The sequence below is a fragment of the Etheostoma cragini genome, chromosome 2 (assembly GCF_013103735.1).
Source record: "Etheostoma cragini isolate CJK2018 chromosome 2, CSU_Ecrag_1.0, whole genome shotgun sequence".
Lineage (NCBI taxonomy): Eukaryota > Metazoa > Chordata > Actinopteri > Perciformes > Percidae > Etheostoma > Etheostoma cragini.
Window position 1 is genome coordinate 21,837,359 of NC_048408.1, and position 24,367 is coordinate 21,861,725.

Consider the following 24,367-nt stretch of genomic DNA (forward strand, 5'->3'; position numbering starts at 1 on the left):
CATCTCAGAATATTAATGTGTATGAGCATAAAGTATAGCCATGTGGCGCTTTAGCAGTAGGCTGCATTAGGTATCATTAGTTAGCCTACTTTTATAAACTGACTGACACAGCGATCTAATAATCAGTTACTGATGGTATCAAGTAACATTTGTTATTGTACTGTAAAGCTAGTGTTATAGAGAAAAGGAGGCGAGGCTAGCTCTCTCTGAGTCTACTGGAAGAAACTGCAGTCACGTGACCACAAACGTCAATAACGAAATGGCAGCCTCCTGTTTTGTAAATTAACACAGGGTCCAGGCTGGTGAAGGAACGCGTTTTAAACCCAAGCATCACATTTCCAAGACGAAACCACTAGGTGTGTATTCAACATTTCAATGGCTACATTAGCGGGGACTTTAACGTTAGCTAGCGGCGCTGTGGGGACGGGAGTTAACGTCTCCGTGTGCCGAGCAGAGGGATGTTGTTGACTGCTCATGTGAGAGAACGGTTGGTCACAACACGCCTGTCTGCAGCGTATCGTGCGTTAACAAAGCGGAGAGAAAAGCGTTTACTTGGAGCCGTAAAATTGGGGAAATTATCCAGCAACTTTAAAACAAATATCCTGCGGCGTTCTACCACACCCACTACTAAAATGAACATCGACTCACTTAATGAATTCATTGACGTGTTAAGGTTGGCCTGTTGATAATAGTGAATTGAAAAAACTCCCCCGTCCACTTAAAACCAAGTTCTGTTTTTTTGTAATCTTTAGATTAGAAAATCATAATCACAGTATGTTTTATTGTTTTGGTGACAGGGGCGTTTCTAAGATTTGAGGCAGTATTCAAATTATACCGTAAGTTTCGGGGGGGGGGGGGGGGGGTACAGCTATTTTTATTATTTATAGATGGCGTCATACGCTCATTCTTGTATTTATGACGTCATTACGCAATCATTGGCAGAAAGCTTAGTGGCTTTGTTAGCAAGGTAGATAGTAAGAAATATAAATCTTTAGCTAAATAATCATAAACTCACTACGGGAATTTATATTAAAATGTAATTTGTACTTAGGTAGCCTATATTTGAAGTAAAACTAAAAATTCTATGTCCTTCTCTTAAGACATCCATGGTCACGTTCCTCTGTCTCTCATACCAACACTGGCCTCCGCACCCTGTACCCTCACTATTTCTACCTTATTGCAGTACACATGAGGAGAAAGCAGAGAGGGGAGTCACAGAACAGAAGAGAGAGGAGACTGTTTTGGTGGCCACACAAGACAGAAATTCCTTGCGTGCTCGCTGGACATTACTGGCGTCTTTTCAACAGGAAGTTGCTGTTTTGACAGCTAGTGAAGTGATATCAAAGAACCAGTCTGAATTAGAGATGTTCCGATGCCAGTATCAGTATCGCCTACTTTAAAGTAGTTTATTCACGTTCTTTTTTGGTTATAACTGACTGTCAAACTGGATAAAAAAAGAAAGTTCTGTGGCATTCATTGTTAGTGTAAGTTCATGTTTAACAAAGAGTTTAACCTGAGCCATACCGACAACAAATATAGAAATCGTATCACATCCATACATGGATAGTAGTATACTTTTGTTAAAACATAATAAAATATTTGACACACTGGTATCGGATTAGTACTCTGTACCGACCGATACGCAAGTTCAGGTACCAGAATTGGTATCAAGAAGCAAAAAAAAGGGTATCGGACCATCTCTAGTCCAAACATACCTCCCTGTTGGGCTGTACTATTTCTCTGGTACGTAGTGAGGGTTTGAAAATCGTATTTCTTTAGATTATTTCCTGAATGGTTGGTGATGGTAATACTGCATTTAAATCCATACAACTTGGATACGCTAACAATGCCAAACCATTATTTTCACCCCTTTTGGGAGGGTCCAGTTCTCATCTAGAGGGATCAGAACCCCCCAGTACCCCCTGTAATTTGAACACTGAGCTGAGCTGCCCCGCTCTGCAGGCTCCTATGATGGTTCTCTTGACGTTCTTTTAGCTGTAATAATGGATATTTTGGTCGTAATTTATCATTTGTATTATCCTACAATACATCCTCTGACTGTGTGCTGGAAAGCCTTTAAAGTAGATGTAACGTTATTCACTTCTCTGTTCCCAAATGGCTAGCTATTGGCTAACAGTTGTAGCTAGCGGTAGTGGCCCATGTATTTTTGCCCACACAAATACTCAATCCCTGCATCATTCAGTCGAGTTGAAACAGAAAACCTTACAACTGCTGTCATTAAACAGTTACTGACTGTTTGAGTTAGTAAAACAGTTGTATTTATGTTAACAGTAGTTTAATGGAATATTAAAAAGGTTTTCTTTCACTCACACACATTGATGCAACACCATAACTAGGGGTTTGCAAAAAAAATCTGTTCACATTTGTATCGTGATTTAAGCGCTACAGATTAAGCCAGATCCCAGACCTGAATCCAATTGAACATCTGTGGGGTGATCTTAAGACAGCTGTGCACAAGAGATGTCCTCGCAATTTGACAGATTTGGAGCACTTTTGCATGGAAGAGAGGGCAAACATTGCCACGTCAAGATGTGCCATGCTTAAAGACTCCTACCTAACAAGACTGAGCGCTGAAATAAAATCAAAAGGTGCTTAAAAAAAGTATTAGTTTAAGGATGTGCACACTTATGCAACCAGGATATTGTACATTTTTATTTTTTTATTTTTCCCCCTCAAAGATTTCATTTAGTTTTTTATTTGAATTGTTCACGTTATAGGTCACATTAATTCAATTCAACTTTATTGTCATTGCACTGTCACAAGTACAAGCAACGAAATGTGATTTACATCTATCCAGAATAAGGTGGAAAAAGTTCTGACGCGATTTATCTTTGTCTCATTTTTTTTACAAAAACCTGGCACAACAACAGGAGTGTGTAGACTTGTTATATCCACTGTATTTAAATTAAAATTTTTCATTTTGTAATACCGTGTATACTATCACTTGGGAAAAGTAACTACATTTACATATTGTGAATCGTTTTTTAATCAAAAATTGATTTTGAATTGAAACTTGAGCCTAAAAATCAATAGTGAATCAAGTCGTGACATTTTCTGACTTTTACACCGCTAACCATAATGCAACTTAATGTTCTGCAATGTGAGGTTAGCAAAATAATGGGAGCATCAGTCTTTTTAATGGAAATTTGATTTATTTACGAGAAAGCCTCAGTTTTTCAAAAGTAATCCAGCGGGATTTCGGGTCACAGATTGGATCAAATCTTAGAAATGGGTTTTTCTAAATCAAAAATGGGAATCCGAACTATGATCAGACCGTGGAATCCGATTATACATTTGCTCTGGATCAAACTTCCACTTTTGGGTCTTTCTTAACTTGGAAATCAGTTTAGGATCTATTTGATGAAAGAAAAAAAAACTCTCAGACCAATTAGGAATTATAAAAACATTTATGTTTATTACAGTGTTTCTGTTTCTTAAAATTAAAACGAACAATGGCTATTTGTGGCCAGTATTTTGCCTACTTGTTTGTTCTACCTGTTGTGGCTTCACTGTTAGTTCCATTTAAGGCTCTGGCAAACAGGATTTGGTAATCCTGAAATTTGGTATTTGGATCACAGCAATCCAATGTTCCTTTAAAAAAACTGGCATAAAAGAAAGATGGATTAGGTAATCCTGGATAGCAAAACATGAGATTTGGGGGTGGTCTAAGGTATTTTAAGCATCATCATCATCAAATAACACCAAGTTACGCCCCGCTACAACAAATGTAAGCAGCGATCACCACCGGACAGGATCTTCTGGCCTTTGTTTTAGGCCAGGTCTGTGGAAATAGGTCCCAGACCTGCCCACACTAGCCAATTAGTTATTTCCTTTTAATATTTAACTCCTGTGACAATTGCTTAATCAGCATGTTGCAGTAGGTTAAAGATCCAGGTGTGGACTGTAACTTTAAGCTCCACGTTTATAGTCAGGTAAAGTCCGTTACTGTCGTGCTCCAGTCACCTACAGTCAACATGTCAGGTAATCTACGAATTATTTGTGTGGGTTTAAATAACAAGAGATGAATATTTGTTAAAAGGGTTTGTTGAAGGGTAGTTGTGTTAAATTAGTGTTTTTCAGGATTGGATGGAGTATTTTTACATTGTTAGTGCCTAGGTGTGAAACTGTCCGCACATATTAAGGGAATTGTAGCTCTGTTTTGAAAAAGTGTGCTATCAAGAAATATTACTTAAATATTCTATTAACGTGTTGTTTTCTGTCATTCAGACACTGGAATGACTCCAAAGATTACAAGTGAGCTGCTCAGGCAGCTTCGCCAGGCGATGAAGAATTGTAAATACTTCTCTGAGCCCATACAGGCTTACATTGTCCCTTCTGGAGATGCACACCAGGTAAGGGACATCAAACACACACAAACACTACATACGTATATACTACATGTTTGCATTATTTAAGTCACACCTAAATTTAAACTAAGATGCTCAAGCACACACTTATGCAGGTTCTTGACTTTGTGTGTGTGTCCTGATTCACTTATTATTGTCTTGTCTGGCATTCGCAAAAAATTGTTGCCCTTTGCCAACTGCTCCTTTCTTTACCCCTCTCTTCTCCTTCCACAGGGCATAATGTAAGGAGTACAGCAAATGTGCCGTTTAAAATGTCTGACTGGTTGATGGCCTCTTCTTATTGATTGGTAATGAAGCTGCTGTCTCTCTCTCTTTGCCCCCATGTCTTTCAGAGTGAATACATTGCTCCGTGTGACTGCAGACGTGAATTTATCTCTGGATTTAATGGCTCTGCAGGTACGTTTGGCTTGGGTGTGAATGGCAATGCAAATGCAAGTTCAAAAATCATCTAAAGTTCAAATCTTAGTTGGGCAGACCAGTGGCCACCCACTTGCATTGTCTCATGTTCAATTTTGATAGTGCAGTAAATGTACAATTTGTTTTTTATGATTTTAGCGGGGTGTAGTTTTGGGCACGATGGCCTACTGTGGTAAGAATCACTGTTGGTGTAGGAGAGTTCAGTAAAACAACGCCTATTCGTTCGTAGTGTCACAATAATCCGTTTCTTTATTCTATAACTGCAACAGAAACATAAATAAACTTGTCTTAAACAAAGAAATAAACGCTTCTCTCACAAAAGTTTGTTGAAAATTAATTTTCTTTCCGCTCTCTAGTCACACACAAACACCTGGCTCAGGTGAGGTCTAAATATAGAGTTAACACCCCCTGACGTCATCATCATCATCACCGTTAACATCACATCAACATAATCGACATTAATTGTAATCAGCATTATCCAAATATAGTATTATTATAAATCACATGTATGTGAAAAGGAGAAAACTAAAATCAGTGTAATGGCTTCAACAGTTGGAAATCAACATTTTTTTAAAAGAGAGAAGGAGAGCTCACATTCTCTCAGACTGTTTGTTTGCTGCTTTCATTTCAGAGGCATATTGTATATCTTAATTCTCCGAACAGACCCAACAGCTTTGACCCAGTGTATCTTACTCTAAAAGCAAACTGACACATCAGACGAGTAATACAATACAATACAATACAATACAATCCACTCTATTCATAAAGCACATTTAAAAACAACAGCGATGAGCTAAAGTGCTGCAAATTCATAAAGCAAAAATGTTCCTAGTAATAACAGGCCAGTAATAAACTCACATCTTACATACTTTTACTTTCATCCATTGTACAAACCAGATCTTGGAAATGTCAAAATCTGCTGTGTGTTGTGATGTGCAGGTACAGCCATCGTCACAGAGCAGCACGCTGCACTGTGGACTGATGGGAGATATTTCCTCCAGGCCAGTCAGCAGATGGACAACAACTGGACCCTTATGAAAATGGGTAATGTTGATGTTTCAGTTCTACATAAGAGGAAAATGAAAACCTTACTCATAATGTTATGTAAGCTATAACACAAACACTCTAGAGCTGTGGTTATTTTTTACAACTTACACACATTTGTAAAGTGTAAGACTGGCTCTTACCAACTTACCACTATTGTCCTATTTACATTATGTCTGGCTTTTAAGATGAAAAATAAATCTGCAGAGAAGCTGTTGTGACACTGGTATGTGTCATATTGTACGTCTCTGTCATTGTTTGTGATCAGTTGTTTTTTATAATCATGTCTAGGGCTGAAGGAGACACCCTCTCAGGAGGACTGGCTGATCAGCATCCTGCCAGAGAACTCTAAAGTGGGAGTAGATCCTTGGATCATCGCTGCTGGTAGGTAGCAGGACCATTTTCCTCTCAGCGCAATCAATCAACATTACTTGTAAGGCCTCAGCCCATAATGCAGCAGGAAATATGCTGTAGTAAATTACAATCATACATGTTGGAGGTTTGATTTAACAATAAAGAAAAAAAATCTTCAAACACAATGGCTGTACAGAGAGCTCCTAATTTTGCTTCTCCATTATCTGAACTTTAGCCTCCTGTTTGACCAGCAGGAATACACACTTAGGGCTCAATGTGGATTCCAGTGGTGCTGCCCGGTGAGATTAATAGGGGGGGGGAGGGGAGGAGGAATCAAAAATTGTATGTATTGTGTGAATTTTTGCAACCAGTTTTGAAATCAATACTTTTCCCCGGAATCAACATTTTTTTCTAAATATTCTTTTGTTAACACAGTTCCCCTGACCGAAAGCAGGTACGGCAGAAAAAAACATGTTATGTACTTCTTTACAAACAAAATAAATGTCAGACTGACCAACATGTTATCTGCATTCTGCTTAGAAGACCATCATGATATATTGTCTCTAGAAGTGTATTATTCAACTTTTGATTTGATTTTGTTAAAGAAGGAAAAGAAAATTCTGATACTCAATACTATGGAATCCAAACCTTGGAGATTATATAGAGAATAAAGTTCTCACATTGCACAATAACTTCCTAAGCTTTTAGCTTGCTACGCGTGTGCTATGATAATGTATCCTGCTTTCTCTTAACATCATGTTGGCAAAAAAAGATTGTGTGTTTTTTTAGTTTTTTTAACTATTTGATCTTAACACTTGTGATGTTATGTTTCAGATCAGTGGAAGAACATGTCCAAAGCGCTGACCAGTGCAGGCCACTCTCTGGTGGCCGTGCAGGACAACCTGATCGATGTGGTCTGGTTGGACCGCCCAGAAAGACCCAGCACACAGCTCCGCACCTTGGGCTTAGAGTACACCGGTCAGTGCGAAACACCATTCAACCATTTAACAACATTTCAGTTACGGGAGCTACAGTAACTAGTGTTTTGTGTCAGAGATAGAGACATTTAAATCTCCAACCCCCCTTCTTATCTTTGGTTTCCAAGCAAGACAAAGTAAAGGTTTCAGCCCACTGTAACTAGATATACATGTTTTTGAAAGAAAGGAATTCAGTGGCACCATGTTGATAAGCATTGCTGTCTTCCTATAGGTATATCCTGGCAAGACAAGATCATAGCGCTGCGAACCAAGATGACTGAGAGGAAAGTCACCTGGTTTGTTGCCACGGCGTTGGACGAGATTGCATGTATGGGTCTTTTTTTTTTTTTTTTACCTCTGCCAAGTAGGTACTGTACTTGAACACAGAAATGTAAAAAACAACTTTTGGTGGCCATATAAAAGAAAAGAAACAGGGTGACAGACAGCAAGGGCATCCATCCCTCTTAAGATGCAGTCGATATTTAAGTAAAGTACTTTTACTAAGAATATCTTATTTGACTAGATGTCAAACATTATGTTTGACTGACCTTTTTGTTGTTGTAACCATACAATAAATCTCAACCCTGTGTTTGTTGAAATAACTCTTAAAATAACATCATAACATGTGCTGTTTAATAAGCCCTGCGCTATGGGTGGGCATATCCTGCAAGGTAAAGCACGTTAGGGCAAGTGGAAATATAATCCCAGGGGCCAAACACTACAGCCCAAAAGGAACAAAGAATGAAAGGCCTATTGAGATCTGTTTTATTGACGCCACATTTGGTTTTAGCAGTTTTGAGTTACTGGTGTGTAAAACAAGCAGCAGCTCTACCCAACATCCCTACTGTTACATAATTTTGACACATGATCACGATCCAAGGACCCAGGGATGCACCTTTGTCCCTCTAGATGCCTGTCTAAGCACCTTGTTTATCACGCCTAATGAGCTCTTGTTTCTGAGTGTTTGGTCTGAGAGTTTGTGTTAATTAGTGTAAATGCCGCATTTGATTGTCATCATGCTTGATTGTAGCATTTAGACAGGAGGGTTGCAATGGGCGTTAAATTGAAGGGGATTTGCTCAGGCATCCACAAAAGATGTGTGGCAGTCCAATAATAACTTTGATATTTGACACTAAATAAATTGTAATGTGGTTTCAGTTAAGACACATAGTGTAATGTTTTAAATGGATGTTAAGGTAACTTTACTGGATTCAGTGTGAGCATGGAATAGGAACGATAGCTACTGACATTGTCGCTGTCTTTAAGGGATGAAGCAATTTCTTTCTTAAATTTTACTAAATGTTATGTAAATGTCATTTTCTGTTATTTCCTTTCCCCAGGGCTTTTTAACCTCCGTGGTGCAGACATTGAGTACAACCCAGTTTTCTTTGCATATGCCATTGTGGGGATGAACACGATAAGGTAATGGAATGTAACAATGCACCAACGTATTGGCCCCAATCATGTTCTGTTATCTACCTTAATGATACTGACTAATATGAAGGACTAAATGGGGGTGATGAATTATAGGTCAGCATTTCTTTATCTCAAAATATGAACTCAGTTTAAACTAACAACATAGCACACACTCATTGACTAACTAGATAGACACGTATTGATCCTTTTGGAAATTCATCTTGCACCATGCAGCTCATCAGATAGACAGACAACAACAGGATCACTAAACCACCCCCCGATATCATTAGCACCGGTGGGCTATCAATAGTAAGGTGCAACATCATCAGTGACATTTTAATATTATACCAAAGTGCAGGATTATCACAAAGAAAGGATCTAGTTATTTTCCCTAACTTATTCAGTAGTGTGATGCTGGTGGGAATAAATGATTTGCGAACCCGGTTGGTTTGTAAGGACGGCACCCTATATCCACCACCTCATAGGCCTGGATTAGGTGATGAAGCCTGTCACCGCAAATTGATAGTCCTTTCTTCACCACCCTGGATTCACAGATCGTAGTCAGAGAATTTAATTGATGTCCAGCAATCTTGCTGGCCACGTTAACTATCCTGTGTAATTTATTTTTGTTTGTCATTGACAAAGAAAAAAATACCAGGCAATAGAGGCTGAGCTAAATGGGGCTAAAGTTACTCTCAACTCTAAAGTCACTCTAAAATATTCTCAACAAAACAGCCACACAATCTTTTCACCTGAATTCATGTTCTCACTGAGCTCAACTTCCCCTCTGCAGACTTTTTGTGGACCTAAAGCGTCTTTCTGATCCTGCATTGAGAGACCACCTGCAGCTGGACTCCCCCAGCAAGCCCGAGCTGAGCATCCATACGTACCCGTACGAGTCGGTCTACACTGAGCTCCAGGCCATCTGCGCGGCACACAGCCCCAAGGACAAAGTGTGGATCTGTGACAAGGCCAGTTGTGCTCTTACACAAGTCATCCCCAAGGTGAGATAGCACCATAACACATTGCTAGATTCTAACTTGGTTTGTGTTTCCTGGTTCCTAAATGGGGTCATGCTCTCAAGTACCTATCTATGTCCTCATACATATATAATTAAACATTTTGAGTATGTTTTCGTAGTTGGCACTGCATCGCAGTTTTGCTAGTGGGAGGACAGGAACGTGTAAATTGCAGTATCAGGGTTATTCATGGCTACAATCTTAAAATACTACAAATTCCTTTGTTTTAACAATGAACTTCATTGTATCAGACATATTCTGATGTTTTTTTTTCAGTTGTTTTTTTTCAGCCTATTCTTGTAGTCAACAGTTAATCTTACTGAACAATTTGTCAAAACAGAAAGGCATTTTAGGGATCAGCGTTCATTCTTTTGGCTTTGACAGTTGGCAAAGTACTTTTGACTCAAGACATTTAAATCATTTTACTGTTTCATTTAATTTTAGGTAAAATCAGCAACTTTTTAGGCAGTAAACGTTTCCCCTTGAACTATTCCAGGCCCACAGGACTCCGATTCCCTACACTCCACTCTGCCTTGCCAAGGCTGTGAAGAACGCGTCTGAGATTCAAGGCATGAAAATGGCTCACGTAAGAAGCCTTTGGACCGCCTTAAAATCCATTGTGTACATCTCCCAAGTACTGAGTTTATGACATGTGAATTTTATGGAAATCTTCTCCAACAGATCAAGGATGCAGTTGCCCTTTGTGAACTTTTTGCTTGGTTGGAAAAGGAGGTATTTTCATTATTTTTTTGAGGCCCTGCATTTTAGATCCATAGGATAAAAAACAGCTCCGGTCTGTATTCACAGTTGCTGTGATTATTGTTTTATAGATTCCAAAGGGCACCGTAACAGAGATGTCTGCTGCCGATAAGGCTGAAGAATTACGCAGGTTGGTTTATTTTTCATGGATGTTTTACAAACCCCCACATTTTCCTCATTTGTTTAAAGAGCTAATCCCGTTTTTTTGCATGTGTCCTGTCATGATTTAAAGGCTGTGTCTGAGTCACGCTGTTTGAAACTGTGTTGTGATAGTGACTATTCTGGAGTTATACTGTATCCCCCTCTGCTGGTCTGGTACTGATGTGTAGCAAAATGTTATTACCTGTAATCAAGACATGTGCTTTCTTGAGTGAGTCTACTTTTGTCTTCTTCAGTCAACAGAAGAATTTTGTTGGACTCAGTTTCCCTACAATTTCCAGCGTCGGTCCCAACGGAGCAATCATCCATTACAGGTCAGTTGGCTTGTGAAACCGGCCCAGGTGTGTTAGATTTGTGCCACTGTATCTGCAGTTTTTATTTGTATTATTATTTCATGAATATTTTTTATTTTTCCTTTAGACCACTGCCTGAAACTAACAGAACCCTCTCCATGAATGAAGTTTACCTGATTGACTCTGGAGCTCAATATATGTAAGCAGGATAATTATTACATACAGTACTTCAGCTGTATTGAAGCAAACCAAACATGTCATGACTTAACTCAAGACAGTCATCACCTCCATTCCTGTTGATGCTAAGAACACAGACAACATAGAAACAGTTCAGTGTTTTTGTGCATTACAATAATACATCTACATTCATGTTCTGTCTTTGGCAGTGATGGAACCACAGACGTCACACGCACCGTGCACTTTGGGACACCATCAGCTTTTGAGAAGGTTCAGTTGTTTTGTTTCTTGCTAGTGCACTGTTTTCACTGTCAAAATAAGTCTAATAGTTAGTGTTTATTGACTAAAGCTATTTGAATGAGTCTTAATATCAACATGAAAAAGCTAAAGCAGTGTCTTATATTTATATATATATATATATATATATATATATACATACATACATACATACATACATACATACATACATACATACATACATACATTATCGACTTTATTTTTTGTTTTGTGTTCTCTCTCTCTCTCTTTCCTCTAGGAATGCTTTACCTATGTACTGAAGGGACACATAGCTGTCAGTGCTGCTATTTTCCCCAATGGAACCAAAGGTCCTCTACACTAACACAAGGGTTATCTTATACCGTAATACTGATTAGATTACCAAATGAATATATGAATTTTTATTTTTGTGTCTCCTCATCCATCCCTACTCGTAGAATCATTCAGAGATGTTAACTTAGACTTAGACTTCTCTTTAGTAATCCTTTTGGGATGACTCCCGCGAGGAAATTGAAAGTTCCAGCAGCAGTTTTAGCAAGAAAAAAGAAATAAAAAATAGATAAATACTAACTAATTAACAATTAGTACAAAAGCACAAAATACAGTACGCAATATCCAGATAAGACGGTTTTAAACGTGTTTGGCATTGACAAACAGGTTAGTGCTGAAATTAAGCATTTGTATGTAGAGTATATTCGTATATTCTCTGCCTTTTGGTTGAATATATATGTGTGTGTGTGTGTGTGTGTGTGTGTGTGTGTTTATATATATGTTAATGTCACTCAAGAATAGTGCAGGCATCCTTTAGATTAGTAACTAGTAAACAGTGTAAATTATCTACCTCTTCATCACATGGGGAGAAAAAAAGCTTACTTATTTATTCATTTGTGAGCATGATTTGCACTTTCCCAGCATGCATTGGATAGAGGACAAGGCAGCAGTGCTAAAATGTTTAAATAGTCTTTGTGGCATAAACTTGGTAAAAACACAGTGTGGTACTCTAAAGTGGGATCACCAGCTGTAACCCTCCCTTCTCTCTCCAGGCCATCTGTTGGATTCGTTTGCCCGAGCAGCTCTGTGGGAGTCGGGGCTGGACTACCTTCACGGTACGGGCCATGGTGTGGGCTGCTTCCTCAATGTCCACGAGGGGCCCTGCGGGATCAGCTACAAGACCTTTGCTGATGAACCTCTAGAGTCCGGCATGATTGTCAGTGATGGTATGGCCGAGGACCGGGGGCAGGGAGGGGGAGTTGATTTAGCCAGCGTATGGACTCTGTAATGTCTTGTAGTATATACAGTAAACACAAATACATTTTCATGTCCTCCAAAATTCAAATATTTAGCATTTTCTGTGTTTGATTATGTACCATTTTTATCTTCATTCTTTCTCTTTTCTAGAACCTGGCTACTATGAAGATGGATCTTTTGGCATTCGTATTGAAAATGTGGTCCTGGTTGTACCAACTAAGCCCAAAGTAGGTCCTTTAACTGGGAACAAGGACTCATGTTTATATAATCATGGAATCAATAGAGATGCTTGAATTTTGTTTCACAATATTACTATTATTCACAATACACATGCACTTGTAATTAATGTTTAAATCAGTATGTTTGTGTTCTCATGTCTGTGTGTTAAGTATAACTACAGAAACAGAGGCAGTCTGACGTTTGAGCCCCTCACTCTGGTTCCTATCCAAGTCAAGATGATGAACACAGAGATGCTTACTCAAAAGGAGGTCAGGATTATCCAGTGTGATTTATTTTTTTATATTTAAAATCATAAAAGACAAATTCACCCATTAAAGATTTGTCTCAAGACGTTTTTATTGGTAAGGCGATAAACCCTTCAAATAAAAACATCAAATGTAGCCTACTTAACACTCAGTAAGAGTTTCAGGAAGAAATGTGAGAAATAGGAACCATTTAAAGTAATAAACCATGCATTTAAATAATGTATAATATTCCTATTACATTATTCACTACTTGAACAGTCTTTTTATGCTTTGACGTCCTTTCGTCTCTGTCCTGTAGCGGGACTGGGTGAACGAGTACCACAGGAAGTGCCAGAAGGTGGTTGGAGCAGAGCTGGAGAGGCAAGGCAGAAAGGAGGCACTGGAGTGGCTGATGAGAGAGACCCAGCCAATCGTCTAAGGACTGACTCTTGTGCAACTCAATCCTTTTGATGAGTTCTGCAATTGTGCTGCAGAAATAATCGTTTGTATTTTTCTCATCTTTCTCTGTGTCTCACACTCGGCTTCTTTTGTAAAGCCATTGTATCAGCAGTTTTATTAAAGATCATTTAAAAAATGAAGAACTTTGCTGTGTTTACTACCCTGTCTCATACAATCAGCTTTTTTAAAAACACTGACAGCCTGTTGTTTAGTATGACAAACTTGCATTGTTGAGGTTATTTAAATGGAGAAGAAATTAAAATGAAGAAAAATGTAAAGTGAAAACAGTAAATATTTGACTTGTAAGAAATGAGCATTACAATGTCGGTATCCACTGTATTTAAACATTATTCTAATACACATTTTCAGAAAAAAATAATGACAACTTTAGACATATACATGAATATTAGGCCTCAACGGAGCTAGTAGCATCATCTTGTACTTAAGTTTTGCACCTTTAAAATTAAAGGTACCCAGTTAAATTTTGTACACTCAGTATTTCTCACCCTATTGCATTGTGTGTATCACTGAAGCCTTACAAACATGATGCATGCATTTTCCATTTTGTAAAACATTTGCAGTTCCTTTCGTCATTGATTCACATTCATTGTTTGCTGGCTCGCTTCTTCTTAAAACAAGTACAGTAATGTAAAAAACAAGTACAAAACAAGTACAAAACAAGTGTGGCAGTAATGTGCGTTGCGTTGCAATTTGCTCGTGCAGTAGTTTCAAGTATGTTTTATAGATAGAAAACGAATACAGTTGCATGGATAAATATCAGATACACATTTCGTTTGTTTTTGCACCCACAATTTGCAATTGAAAAAGGGAATTAGGCAATAGTCAGAAAAACTTACTATGGTGTTATTTGCACTTTCTAAACAGAAGGGTCAATGTTGAAACTCCATTGAATAAAAATATGCACAGTTTTAGTCCCCATATGGGCCAAGCCCTCAAACACTTTTTATGCATTTCCCACAATGCATCTTACTAGCATCAGTTCCTTGCAGTGTAAACAGCCACATCTTTCAAATGTAATACTCCATACCTTATTATATAAATAATAACATTTGTATTTCCAGAGCTTGTGCTGAGACAACGGTGATGACATCACTGTGACTTCATCAAGGTTATTTTCTTCCTTCTTGAGCTGCAGAGACCATATAAACAGCTCTTTTAGACAGACTGGGTAATAATCCCCATGATGACTAAACTGAATTTAATAAGTTAACTCAGTGGAGTGCCCCTTTAATGACGTACATGGTGACATAACCTTTGACAGACACAGCAGCAGCGGTCAAAGGACATCAGACCTTTCAGATTCTGCTGTCTCTGCCCGCCTCTTAGCGTTCAGAAACCTTCTCCCTCCCACTCCCACAGCAGAACTCTTCACCACCTATTAAAGCTGCATGTAAAAAATCGGAGGGTCCAGAGTGACGCCACTGTTGGGATCACTGGCATACTCTTGAAATGACAGTGGCATTTTCAGTGCAGTTTGCTCTACTGGTCTCTCAGGGGCTTTAGTCCCCCCCTTCTCCTCGTCCTCCTTCAGTCCTACAGGCAGAGGGTTACTGTAGATGTAGTAGATCCTGGAGTTGTCCTTCACTGCCTCTGGTTTCCTGAAGAAGGCGAGAGGGTTGATGAAGCTGGTGGACCTCTTCACTGCTTTGACCGCCACAGGGTCCGTCGGCTCGCCTTGGGTCACTGCACTCTCATACACGTGGGCTCTCTTTGACTGCCTGGGGGAGAAGATGGCACTAATTGCACTAATGACCTTAATGTAATTTGACATTGCATTGCATACTAGCATTCATCATAAGGATTACTAGTACACTCATTATTAAAATGTCGAATTTTCTTTAAATTTTGTATTTATCAGTTCACATATGAATATGAATGCAAGTGTCTATGTTTTTGCACCTGCGTAGTAACTTCCATAGATCCCAATTAATGTTAAGAAATAGGTTGATTTAAAATATCAAGGCATATCTGATATCTGATCCTCACCTGGTGCGGTTGTAGCAGACAGTGATGCAGTACAGGCCGGTGATAGTGAGGATGCACAACGCCAGGGCAATGATGACAATGTTAAACACTTTGAACTCTGGGGAGAGGACAGAAGAAAAAAGAGCTTAACTTCAAAGACAAAAAGGTAAACTCTATGGTGACAATTAATTGAACTGACGTGAAAGACTACAACAAACCAAACAGAGCTGTGTTCATGTCCTGGTCATGTAGTTCCAAAGCTGCCGTCCTGTTCAGATGGAGGTTGTCTGCCGTCATTGCTCCGTCTTTTTGGGCTTCACTCATGTTGCAGCCATTGGTTTCCAAAACATGGACTAAAGGCTGAGCTTCAAGCCTCTTTTAACTCGTTTCAATAGAAACCCAGGGCCATGTGACTAAAACAGCTCACTCAGTCGCTGTGGAGACAGCCCCCCTCTTTTGTCAACCCCTCAGTTCAAGTTGGACAGCCCATCTTCTCCCTCCTCTCTACTCCCCTTGTTTACTGCTCATTATTCTGCTCAGCGTTTTTGGGGGGACACCGAAGGGAGGGAGATGTTGGGCCTTTTATACTGTTTATAATAAGGTCTGAGTGGTGACCCAAAACCGGAGAGTTTGCATGCTTTCAGCTTGCATATGTGTGAGAGGAAGCAAAGAGGAACTCAATTACAGTTAACTTTGAATAAGGTGGTCACATGGTGACATAGTGTGAGTTTTCAGCCTTTAGCAGTTAAAAAAAGTGCTGCGGCTGCTGGACAGCTACCAGTCCACACTTCATACTTGGATTTAAACCAACGACCCTCCGGTTCCCAACCCAACTTCCTACAGACTGAGCTACTGCCACCCCTAATATTATTGACACCTTTGGCACTATATCAATATCTTCACTATAAACTATACTAAGCGTGATGAGGTACCTTCTTCTGCAGAATAACATCTTAAAACAAATTGCAATGGCAATGCCATACTTTTACACCTGTTGTATTTCCATTCTTTACTGCTTGTTTTCCGTTTTTCCGGGACAAAAAAAAACAGGACCAGGTCCTCGGCCGATGCAAGAGCCAAAGCCGGCAAAATGGCAACAAAGACAGCATTCTCTTTTCTTCTTATGCTTCACTTCACCCTGTAGCACCATGGGATATATTGTGCAATTAGTTGAGCATCTAATTAAGCAGGGGTTTGTTTCTCTGTTTGACAAGACAAGCTGCTGTATAGAGTAAACTTGAATGAGTGAGTGAATTTTACCCCTTTGCTAGTGACCTTTGATTCACCCTGATTGGAGTTCTTGGGTGAGGATGATACATGATGTGTGTTTTTAACTAAAGTTAAGATCAGAAAATTATTTGTAACTTAATTTACTTTAATATCAAAATCAGCATTAGAAAATGATTTATTGGAAAGTAAGTAACACTTACAAGAAAATGTGCCTGCGTAAGCAAAACATGCAATATAACAACGACATCCAATACTGCAACATCTGGACAGTCATAGCCTCAAGGTGTCTTCACTTTTCACACGTTACTTTAACAGTTTTAATTGTTCAACACAGAGAATACAGGTATATCTATGCAAGGGCGGTTTTTAGACACTGCATTATGCAACTGCAAATCAGATAATAATAATAATAAATTGAATTTGTATAGCGCTTTTCCCAAGCTCAAAATCGCTTAAGAGAGTAGAAACAGTGTTAAAAAAACAAAAACAAAAAACTAACAGATGACTACTGTAGGTTTACAGGCTTTCTTTTTGCCTGTGTCGTTCATGTTTAACCAATCCTCCACTAGGTGTCAGACCTTGCCTGCATGTCTGTACTGTACCTCAGTCTGGACTCGACATAACTCTGTTACAGACAGCTCTGTGGAAGGTATCAGTTTGGCAGCTTGATCTTGAGTGACAGCAGTGGCCTTTGTACTCTGAGTCAGCATTCAGCGAAAAGAAAACCCAAGCTAGAGATTGACTGATTAGGTAATAAGCCATGACACAGAGGCTGAAATATGTGTTTATTAGCCTCCTTAACTTCTTTAAAGCCTGTTTAATTTCCACATCCATCCTGGCTCTCTGCAGAGTTTAGCTGTTTTGATTTGAGGGGCATGTGGGTGGCATTAAGTTGGTATGGTTTATTTGAGCAGACCGGTATGCATAAACCAACTCTGTCAGTGGCAGCTGTTATGAGACTGGGAATATTCCAACTCAGTGATTCTTAGTTCATCCCAAAAAAATTAAGTATTAACCCTGCTGAGGAAATCATGGTATTTATCACGATGGCAACAGCATTTAATCATTTCTTTGTTATTTTCATTTCTTTTCAATTTTACTCTTTATTGAAGGTGTAATTTTAATCATTATTGCAGTATTTTGTAGGTTTAATGACATTTATTTTTAATAATGCCCCAAAAACGTAAGATGTGTGTGGTTGGACACTGCTATTCAGAGAGAATACATGTTCTTTTTTGAAGCATTACATTCATCCTGAGAACAAACTGCTTGCGCTTGGTTTGACCAAAAGTAATTTCACTCCTCTTTAGTCATAAACTGACAATGCTTATGTCATCTGGTCTTTGCTTTGTGCACTTGATTGAATTGATTTCAGAATGAAAGTCTATTATACGCTTAAACTTATTTAATCCTGTCAAAAAATAATATAACTTAACATTGCAACAGTAATAAATAGACTATATAAGAGCACAAAACATTTGGATTCAAATCTTTAAAAATAAATAACTAAAATGGGAAACTAAATCCTATAATACTGATGGTTACAATGTATTCTACAATAACATCCAACCAAATAAACAGTTTAGAAACACTGACAGCTACATCGGCTCACCTCCAAATCAATGGGAATGGTTTTAAATTGGTACAAGGAAATACATTTGTGATGTTTCATTTCATTTAAGTACGACGTGGTATATGATGTTAGTAAGCAACCTTGCACACATAGAGCCACGTCTGCCAACTGCTGAGGCAGGGTGCCTGTATTGATGAAATATTGAGGAGGGAAAGTATTTACACTGTTTACATAATATGAATCTTCTTCATGTGCTGCCAGGTTAAATAAGAAGCGCATGTGTAAGAATGCCAGATTCAGGAAACACACTGAAAGGTTTGTTTAACTGAAAACACATTAAAAGTATTTAATGTCAGTTTTAATGCATGCTTTTACTTTAACAGCTTATCCACAACTAGCACCTCACTTATCAGCTCAACAGACTGTTCATATACTGCCCCATAACTTAAAATAATTATCCCCCATACACATCCAAGGGGCCCTTACGAGGCAGCTTTAGCATTTTATAATTATATTTAAGTCAATTTAAATCAAATTTCGGCTTCATATATCACAAGGCCTTGGTTGTGTGTGGATTAAATAAGGGTTACATAATAAGTAACATTAAAAGCCTTTTCAATAGAATCCTCTATTTAATTTTTTTGTCATGAAATGCTGTAAACTCATTCAGTCATCTCCTCTATAATCTTCCCCAAACCCTCCCCAATCCCTCTGACTGGCCAGCAAATTCCTGACCATCCCTCATCGCCTTGCCTCACCCTTTCTCACCCTCTGCTCCTCTGTCTTCCCCATCTCCGTGTTTATACAGAGGCTGGTGGGGAAATAGCATTCTGGCGTGATCCATTTGTTCTGATGTGGTTCAGCGGGAAGGTCCTGCCTTGATTTATTACACTTGTCTGTTAAACTTCTGGAGGTACATTTTAATACACAAAAGCTGGGTACCGTGTGCTGGCTGTGGTTTTACCTCTCTCACTTTAATTGGTTTTGTATCAGTGATCATGACGCAGAGTTTGAGAGACTTCAGTACATTGTGAAAGACATACTGCTGATGGAGGTTTGTTATGTACAGTAGAGGTTATGAGAAATAAATACACGAGAGTGAAAACGCAAGATTATTATTATAAGGGCTCAAATTGCTGTGTCATGTTAGTAAAAAGAAGTGAACTTGTAGAAATGAAAAGTGAGTCTAAACTTAATTTTAAAAATGTCTTTATTTATACAGTAAACTTCATGACTAGAAAACAATGGGAATTCCTATGTGTTGAAGCCTTTGCGCTAATTACAGCTGAAAATTAGTCTGCAACTTTTTTAATAATTAAATAATCATTTGAGTGATTTGTTGTTGCAAAACTGTCAAACATTCATTATTTTAAGCTTCTAAATTATGAGGATTCATTTTGGGGTTTAGGCCTGTTGGTTGGACAAAAGAAGCAATTTAAAAGCATCCTGGGCCTGGGAAATCAGGATAACCATGTTTGACAATTTTCAGGCATTTTATAGACCAAACGATTGATCTATTATTTGAGAAAAGAACATTGAGACACAAGTAACTAATTAATCAAATATGCCTCTAAATACACAACTGTCACCCTCATTCTTTAAACATTTGGTCGCACATCTGGGTTTTGGTACATACAATATCAAAAACAAACATGACAATTCAAACATATTGCCCTGTTATGACAGTCTTTAAAAAAAAGAAAAATCCTGAAATAAAGAATACTACACCGATTTTTACGTTTTTCTACGCAGATCTGTAAATAGGATGAATTTCAGATAAAATTACTTGTCTTGTCATGACAGATGTTAGAATGATCTGTTCTATTGGCAGCCTGTAGGTAAAGCCCATTTTTGGCAGTAAGGAAAAGAGAGAATAAATTGGATTTACAGAGTCAGAAATAGGAGACACCAAGGAGCCGTGAAAAGTCATACCAAGCATTTATATTAGTAATTTAATGATTACTGCTTTCATCGCTGTTCTGTCCAATTAGATTCGAACACAGGATACTGTGGCCCTCAATGGATGCTGTGAAACTTTACCAAGGTGTATCAAAAAGAGGCGCATACATGGGGCTTAGCCCATAAAACGTGCTAATACTCTACTTCCTTGACCCTGTCTGACCCTGGACCCCCCCGCCCTCCCATACTGTACTGCAGGAAATGAGCTCTGAGCGTCAAACAAACCCCGTGGACAAGGAAACGAGGACCACTGAGGCGCATACAGATGAAGACCTAGAAGAAACCTATAACCGTGTGTGTTTGTGGGTGTGTGTGTGTGTGTGTGTGTGCGCGCCATGCGTGCGTGCATGTGTGTGTGCTACACAGGAGTATCATTTATTTTAGCAAAGAACATTAATATAGTCTGTAAGCTTTATGTTCTCCTTGACGATTTACAATAGACATTTACTATCATTTGTTTTCCATTTTATAAAAACAAGCTTTTATCATAAAGAGAATAGCTCATATGCCATCTCCTAATCTCTTACAATATCTTAAGGGGCTCTGAAAATCTCAATTTCATTTCAGCGATCCACTACTCCCGAGTCTGTACGGCTGAAGATGGTAACTCCTTAAGCTAGGCTTTAACTTGTGCCAGTAAAAGAATGAATAGGAGGAAGACTTGTTGTCACATGTGAAATAGTACTTTTCTGTCATATTTAAACAATTAGTGAAAGCATTCTTGCATTCTATCATACAGCAGGTTTTAGCTGGTTTCTAAGTTCCTTTGACTTGTAATAGTCAATATACTAGCAGGCTGTAGGGGCACACACGCAGAGAAAAAGATTTCAGATCCAGACAAACCTTCCTTTACATGAAAACGACACTTCAGTAAGTCAAACATGTTGATGTACTATATGCTTGCATGTCTAGTGTTAAACACAACACATACTCAAACATGCATGTGTGTAGAGCCTGCAAGGTCCCCCATGAGTCAATTCTGTTATCTGAACAATGACCTTCAGACATTTATTTATCTTGTTATGTGGGACAAAGCAGACTGGGGAGTCTTAGTTAAACAGTTTCTTCAAAACAAACTCCTTCTGCCAAAGCTGCTGCTGTTGGCCATAATCAGTCTTAACCGGGGTGGCTGGAGAGGGGAACTGAGGCCGAAGACAAGACCTCGCAAGAAGACAGGAGTATAGACGACATCGTTCTACATCCAATATTGCTGTATTAACCTCTGGACGTGATAACAGCTACTGCAATCCATCAAGTCAAACTGGGTTACCACTTTGAACGGCTCCAAGATAAGATAAGGAACTTTTGGAAAAGCAGCACTGGAAAATGTATAGCGATGGTGACACTCCATAAAGAAACAATCTAAATAACATTGGCGCAGATTGTATTTAGATTAACGAGCCATTTATCCTGAATCTGAAGAAAGATAAATGGGTGGTGCACTTTGTGAGGTTCTGTGTCGTTGGCTGAATTTCCCTGTTGACCTTTCAGCAACCTGTTTAATGTCTTAGAAAGAAAAAGTGGCCTTGTGGAGTTAAATAAAATTTGAATTCTGAAAATATATTTTCAGATTAGAAGCAGGGCTGACTGTATGTTAATGTCCCACTCTTCCTTGTGCTGCATTATGTAGTTGTTTCAGTTCAAGTATCATTGTTTTTGCCTCAATTGAATGTGCAGTCATACAACTTGTGTATAAATAGACTTTGGAGAAACTGTAAATGGTAATTCATTAGTTTTCCTGAAAATACACAAAATTACATGACAGCTGTTACACCTTTTAAATCTACATAAAGTAGGGAATGAAAGCTTTGTGCTGAAGTATGAGTATTCAGCATGTAAAAAACAAGGGTAAGCTTGATCAAATTTACTTTACATACCACAACAGTGTGCTTAATGATTTGTGATTTGTGTCCCTTTTAAAATTATTATTGAAAGGCATAATGTGTGGTATGCCAGTATGCGACAATTTTAGGATGATTCATTAGCAGTACATTACAGGGACGACTCGCCCTCTCACCTCACTGTGATGGATCAGCATAACGTCAAACTGTGTCTGGTGACATCTTGGCAGGATTGAGGTTGTGACCTCATTGGTCTGTGATGTTGAGCATTACCTTAATTAAGCTGTTATTCAATGTTGCGACACAACCTGCCTTCTTTCACTTTGATTTGGGGATTTCCAACATTTTCTAGAATGCACTGCAATACCCAAGAGGAAGTGATGTGAAATAAAAAGTATCCGGGTGCACATTTGAATGGTTAGTTTGCAAATATTAGACCATGTATGGGATTTTCTGACATGTTCTCAAAATATTCACAATGGATGAATGTAGAATCCACTTCCAGTAGATGCAGTTCCTTAATAATAATAAACCTCTAATTGTATAGAAGAGAATAGAAACACCAAACTTTCTTTGGAAATACAAACTACATCAGAGTCAATATACTGTGTTTACATAGATGGACAGGTCTGTCAAGTTTTAACACTCAGCAGAGGTCAATGCCTCTTGACCCAACTAAGCTCCATTCAGGCTCCAACCCGTTGGCCAAGCCATGGAAACCACAATAAGTGGTTGATTGGTGGTTGGTTTAAAGATGGAAATGAATGGTAGAGTCTGCAGGACTGAGACAAACACTCTATTGTAGCTATGTTTGAATTGTAAAGATGTTAGATAGTCAATCTCTGAATCCTGAAAACATGTTATACAACAACAAATAGGCTATAGATCTTGATTTCAGAAATTAGATGACACACTGGCAAAGCATCTGCCATAAAAAAGAAAAATCTTATCCTCACTGTAGCATGGCACTGCAAACAGCAGGCAAAACACGCCGGGTTCAGTGTACCGTCTGCTCGTGAAAACTGTAGTGATTAGGGTAAAGAAACCTCTGCAAAAGGATGTAGTACAGTAAATGAGCTTATTCATTCAATCAAATCAAATTGTTTCCATGTTGCCTTAAACAGTATAGTGCAGTTGAAGGATTCAAGATTAGGACCTCCAGCCTTGTCAGGCCTGAAAGCTAAAAACAGATATTACAATCAGTTATAAATGGCAAAGAGAAATTAAAAGGTTTGTGAATGTCAGGGAGGAATGTACTGAATCATAAACAGGTGGACACACTCCTGCTCAGCAAAACTTCACACACGCTCATTTCCTCGGCCAAACTGCTCGTTATCAAATTACAAGCACGTGTTCTTCACTGAGGTGTCTTTTCTACCAGCAACTTCAGCTAGAAACCTCTTGCTTTGAGTTTTTGTAATTCAAATGTGCATGCAAATGATCTCAATCTAACAGTCAATATTCAAGATGATTGTTTTTTTGGACCAAAAAATCATTTTCCTGTACTGACTTTAGCCCACTTGACGATTGATGACTGGCAGTAGGCGGGAATTATGACGAGTCAAGCTGAAACCATGTTTACTCAGATGATTGTGTCTATGTTCCATACCATGCAGTCATTATATTTCCCTATGCAATGTCTTGCTCATGTGTAAACTATTCCTATGTAGCTTCTATTTCTATTTCTGTTCCATCAATCAACACTGCAGAGCGAAACCTGTCACTGAGGGATGACACATAGCAGCAAGTTAGCTTTTAAGTCTAATGCTAGTTAACAAACTCTCAATAAATAAACAAAACACTCAGTTCACAATATGGTGGTCTATAATGTCTTTTTAACAAGTCAATCTGTGACTGACACCTACAGTGTCCAAGCTAAAATCAAGTTTTTTTCAATAGTGTCTTTTGGTATTTGAATTTTTCTGCTGAACACGACCAGACCTTTTTAGTTACTTGCCAACTGCACGTCAGTTCTCTTTCTAGTTTTCTGTAAATGATTTCCTTGTTGGAACTTGGCATCGATTTCTTTCGACGAAAGACTAAGTTAAATTGCTGAGTCACTGCCAGGTTCAGAGACATCCAAGTTGGAAATGATGCATGGATCTGTCAACCAAGTAACTGAGAAAAAGGAAAATCTATCCTGACCATTAACCTGAAACCCTATATTTTAATGGAAGCATGTGGACAGTCTGTTTGGTCAATCTCATTTTGTTTATGTGGGTCAGTCACTTGTTCTATTCAATGGTTCCATTATCGTTCCATCTGTTAAAGAAGGACCACTTGTCTATTTTTGAGTGTTCAAAAAAATGGTGTCCTCTGCAGCCAAGA

General features: G+C 38.6%; 2 protein-coding genes across 3 annotated transcripts; one reads left to right on the forward strand and one right to left on the reverse strand.

The window, feature by feature from the left end:
* Nucleotides 1-173: 173 nt before the first annotated feature.
* On the forward strand, nucleotides 174-13,587 carry xpnpep1 (X-prolyl aminopeptidase (aminopeptidase P) 1, soluble). 2 transcript variants are annotated; one of them, XM_034897266.1, is made up of 20 exons: nucleotides 174-356; nucleotides 4,249-4,373; nucleotides 4,721-4,784; nucleotides 5,745-5,849; nucleotides 6,141-6,233; nucleotides 7,038-7,181; nucleotides 7,413-7,508; nucleotides 8,521-8,602; nucleotides 9,390-9,600; nucleotides 10,112-10,201; nucleotides 10,297-10,347; nucleotides 10,446-10,504; nucleotides 10,770-10,847; nucleotides 10,954-11,025; nucleotides 11,213-11,273; nucleotides 11,539-11,608; nucleotides 12,323-12,496; nucleotides 12,678-12,754; nucleotides 12,917-13,015; nucleotides 13,311-13,587. In XM_034897266.1, exons 2-20 carry the CDS (start codon nucleotides 4,257-4,259, stop codon nucleotides 13,428-13,430), a joined length of 1,863 nt encoding a protein of 620 aa, XP_034753157.1. In that variant the 5' UTR covers nucleotides 174-356; nucleotides 4,249-4,256; the 3' UTR covers nucleotides 13,431-13,587. The 2 variants fall into 2 exon arrangements, with proteins under 2 accessions (XP_034753157.1, XP_034753148.1); XM_034897257.1 differs by lacking the exon at nucleotides 174-356 and adding an exon at nucleotides 3,783-4,002.
* A 1,095-nt stretch (nucleotides 13,588-14,682) lies between these two features.
* On the reverse strand, nucleotides 14,683-15,893 carry si:dkey-246e1.3. The gene is made up of 3 exons (XM_034897279.1): nucleotides 15,655-15,893; nucleotides 15,458-15,554; nucleotides 14,683-15,189 (listed from the first exon to the last, which is right to left on the reverse strand). Exons 1-3 carry the CDS (start codon nucleotides 15,758-15,760, stop codon nucleotides 14,850-14,852), a joined length of 543 nt encoding a protein of 180 aa, XP_034753170.1. The 5' UTR covers nucleotides 15,761-15,893; the 3' UTR covers nucleotides 14,683-14,849.
* Nucleotides 15,894-24,367: the final 8,474 nt, after the last annotated feature.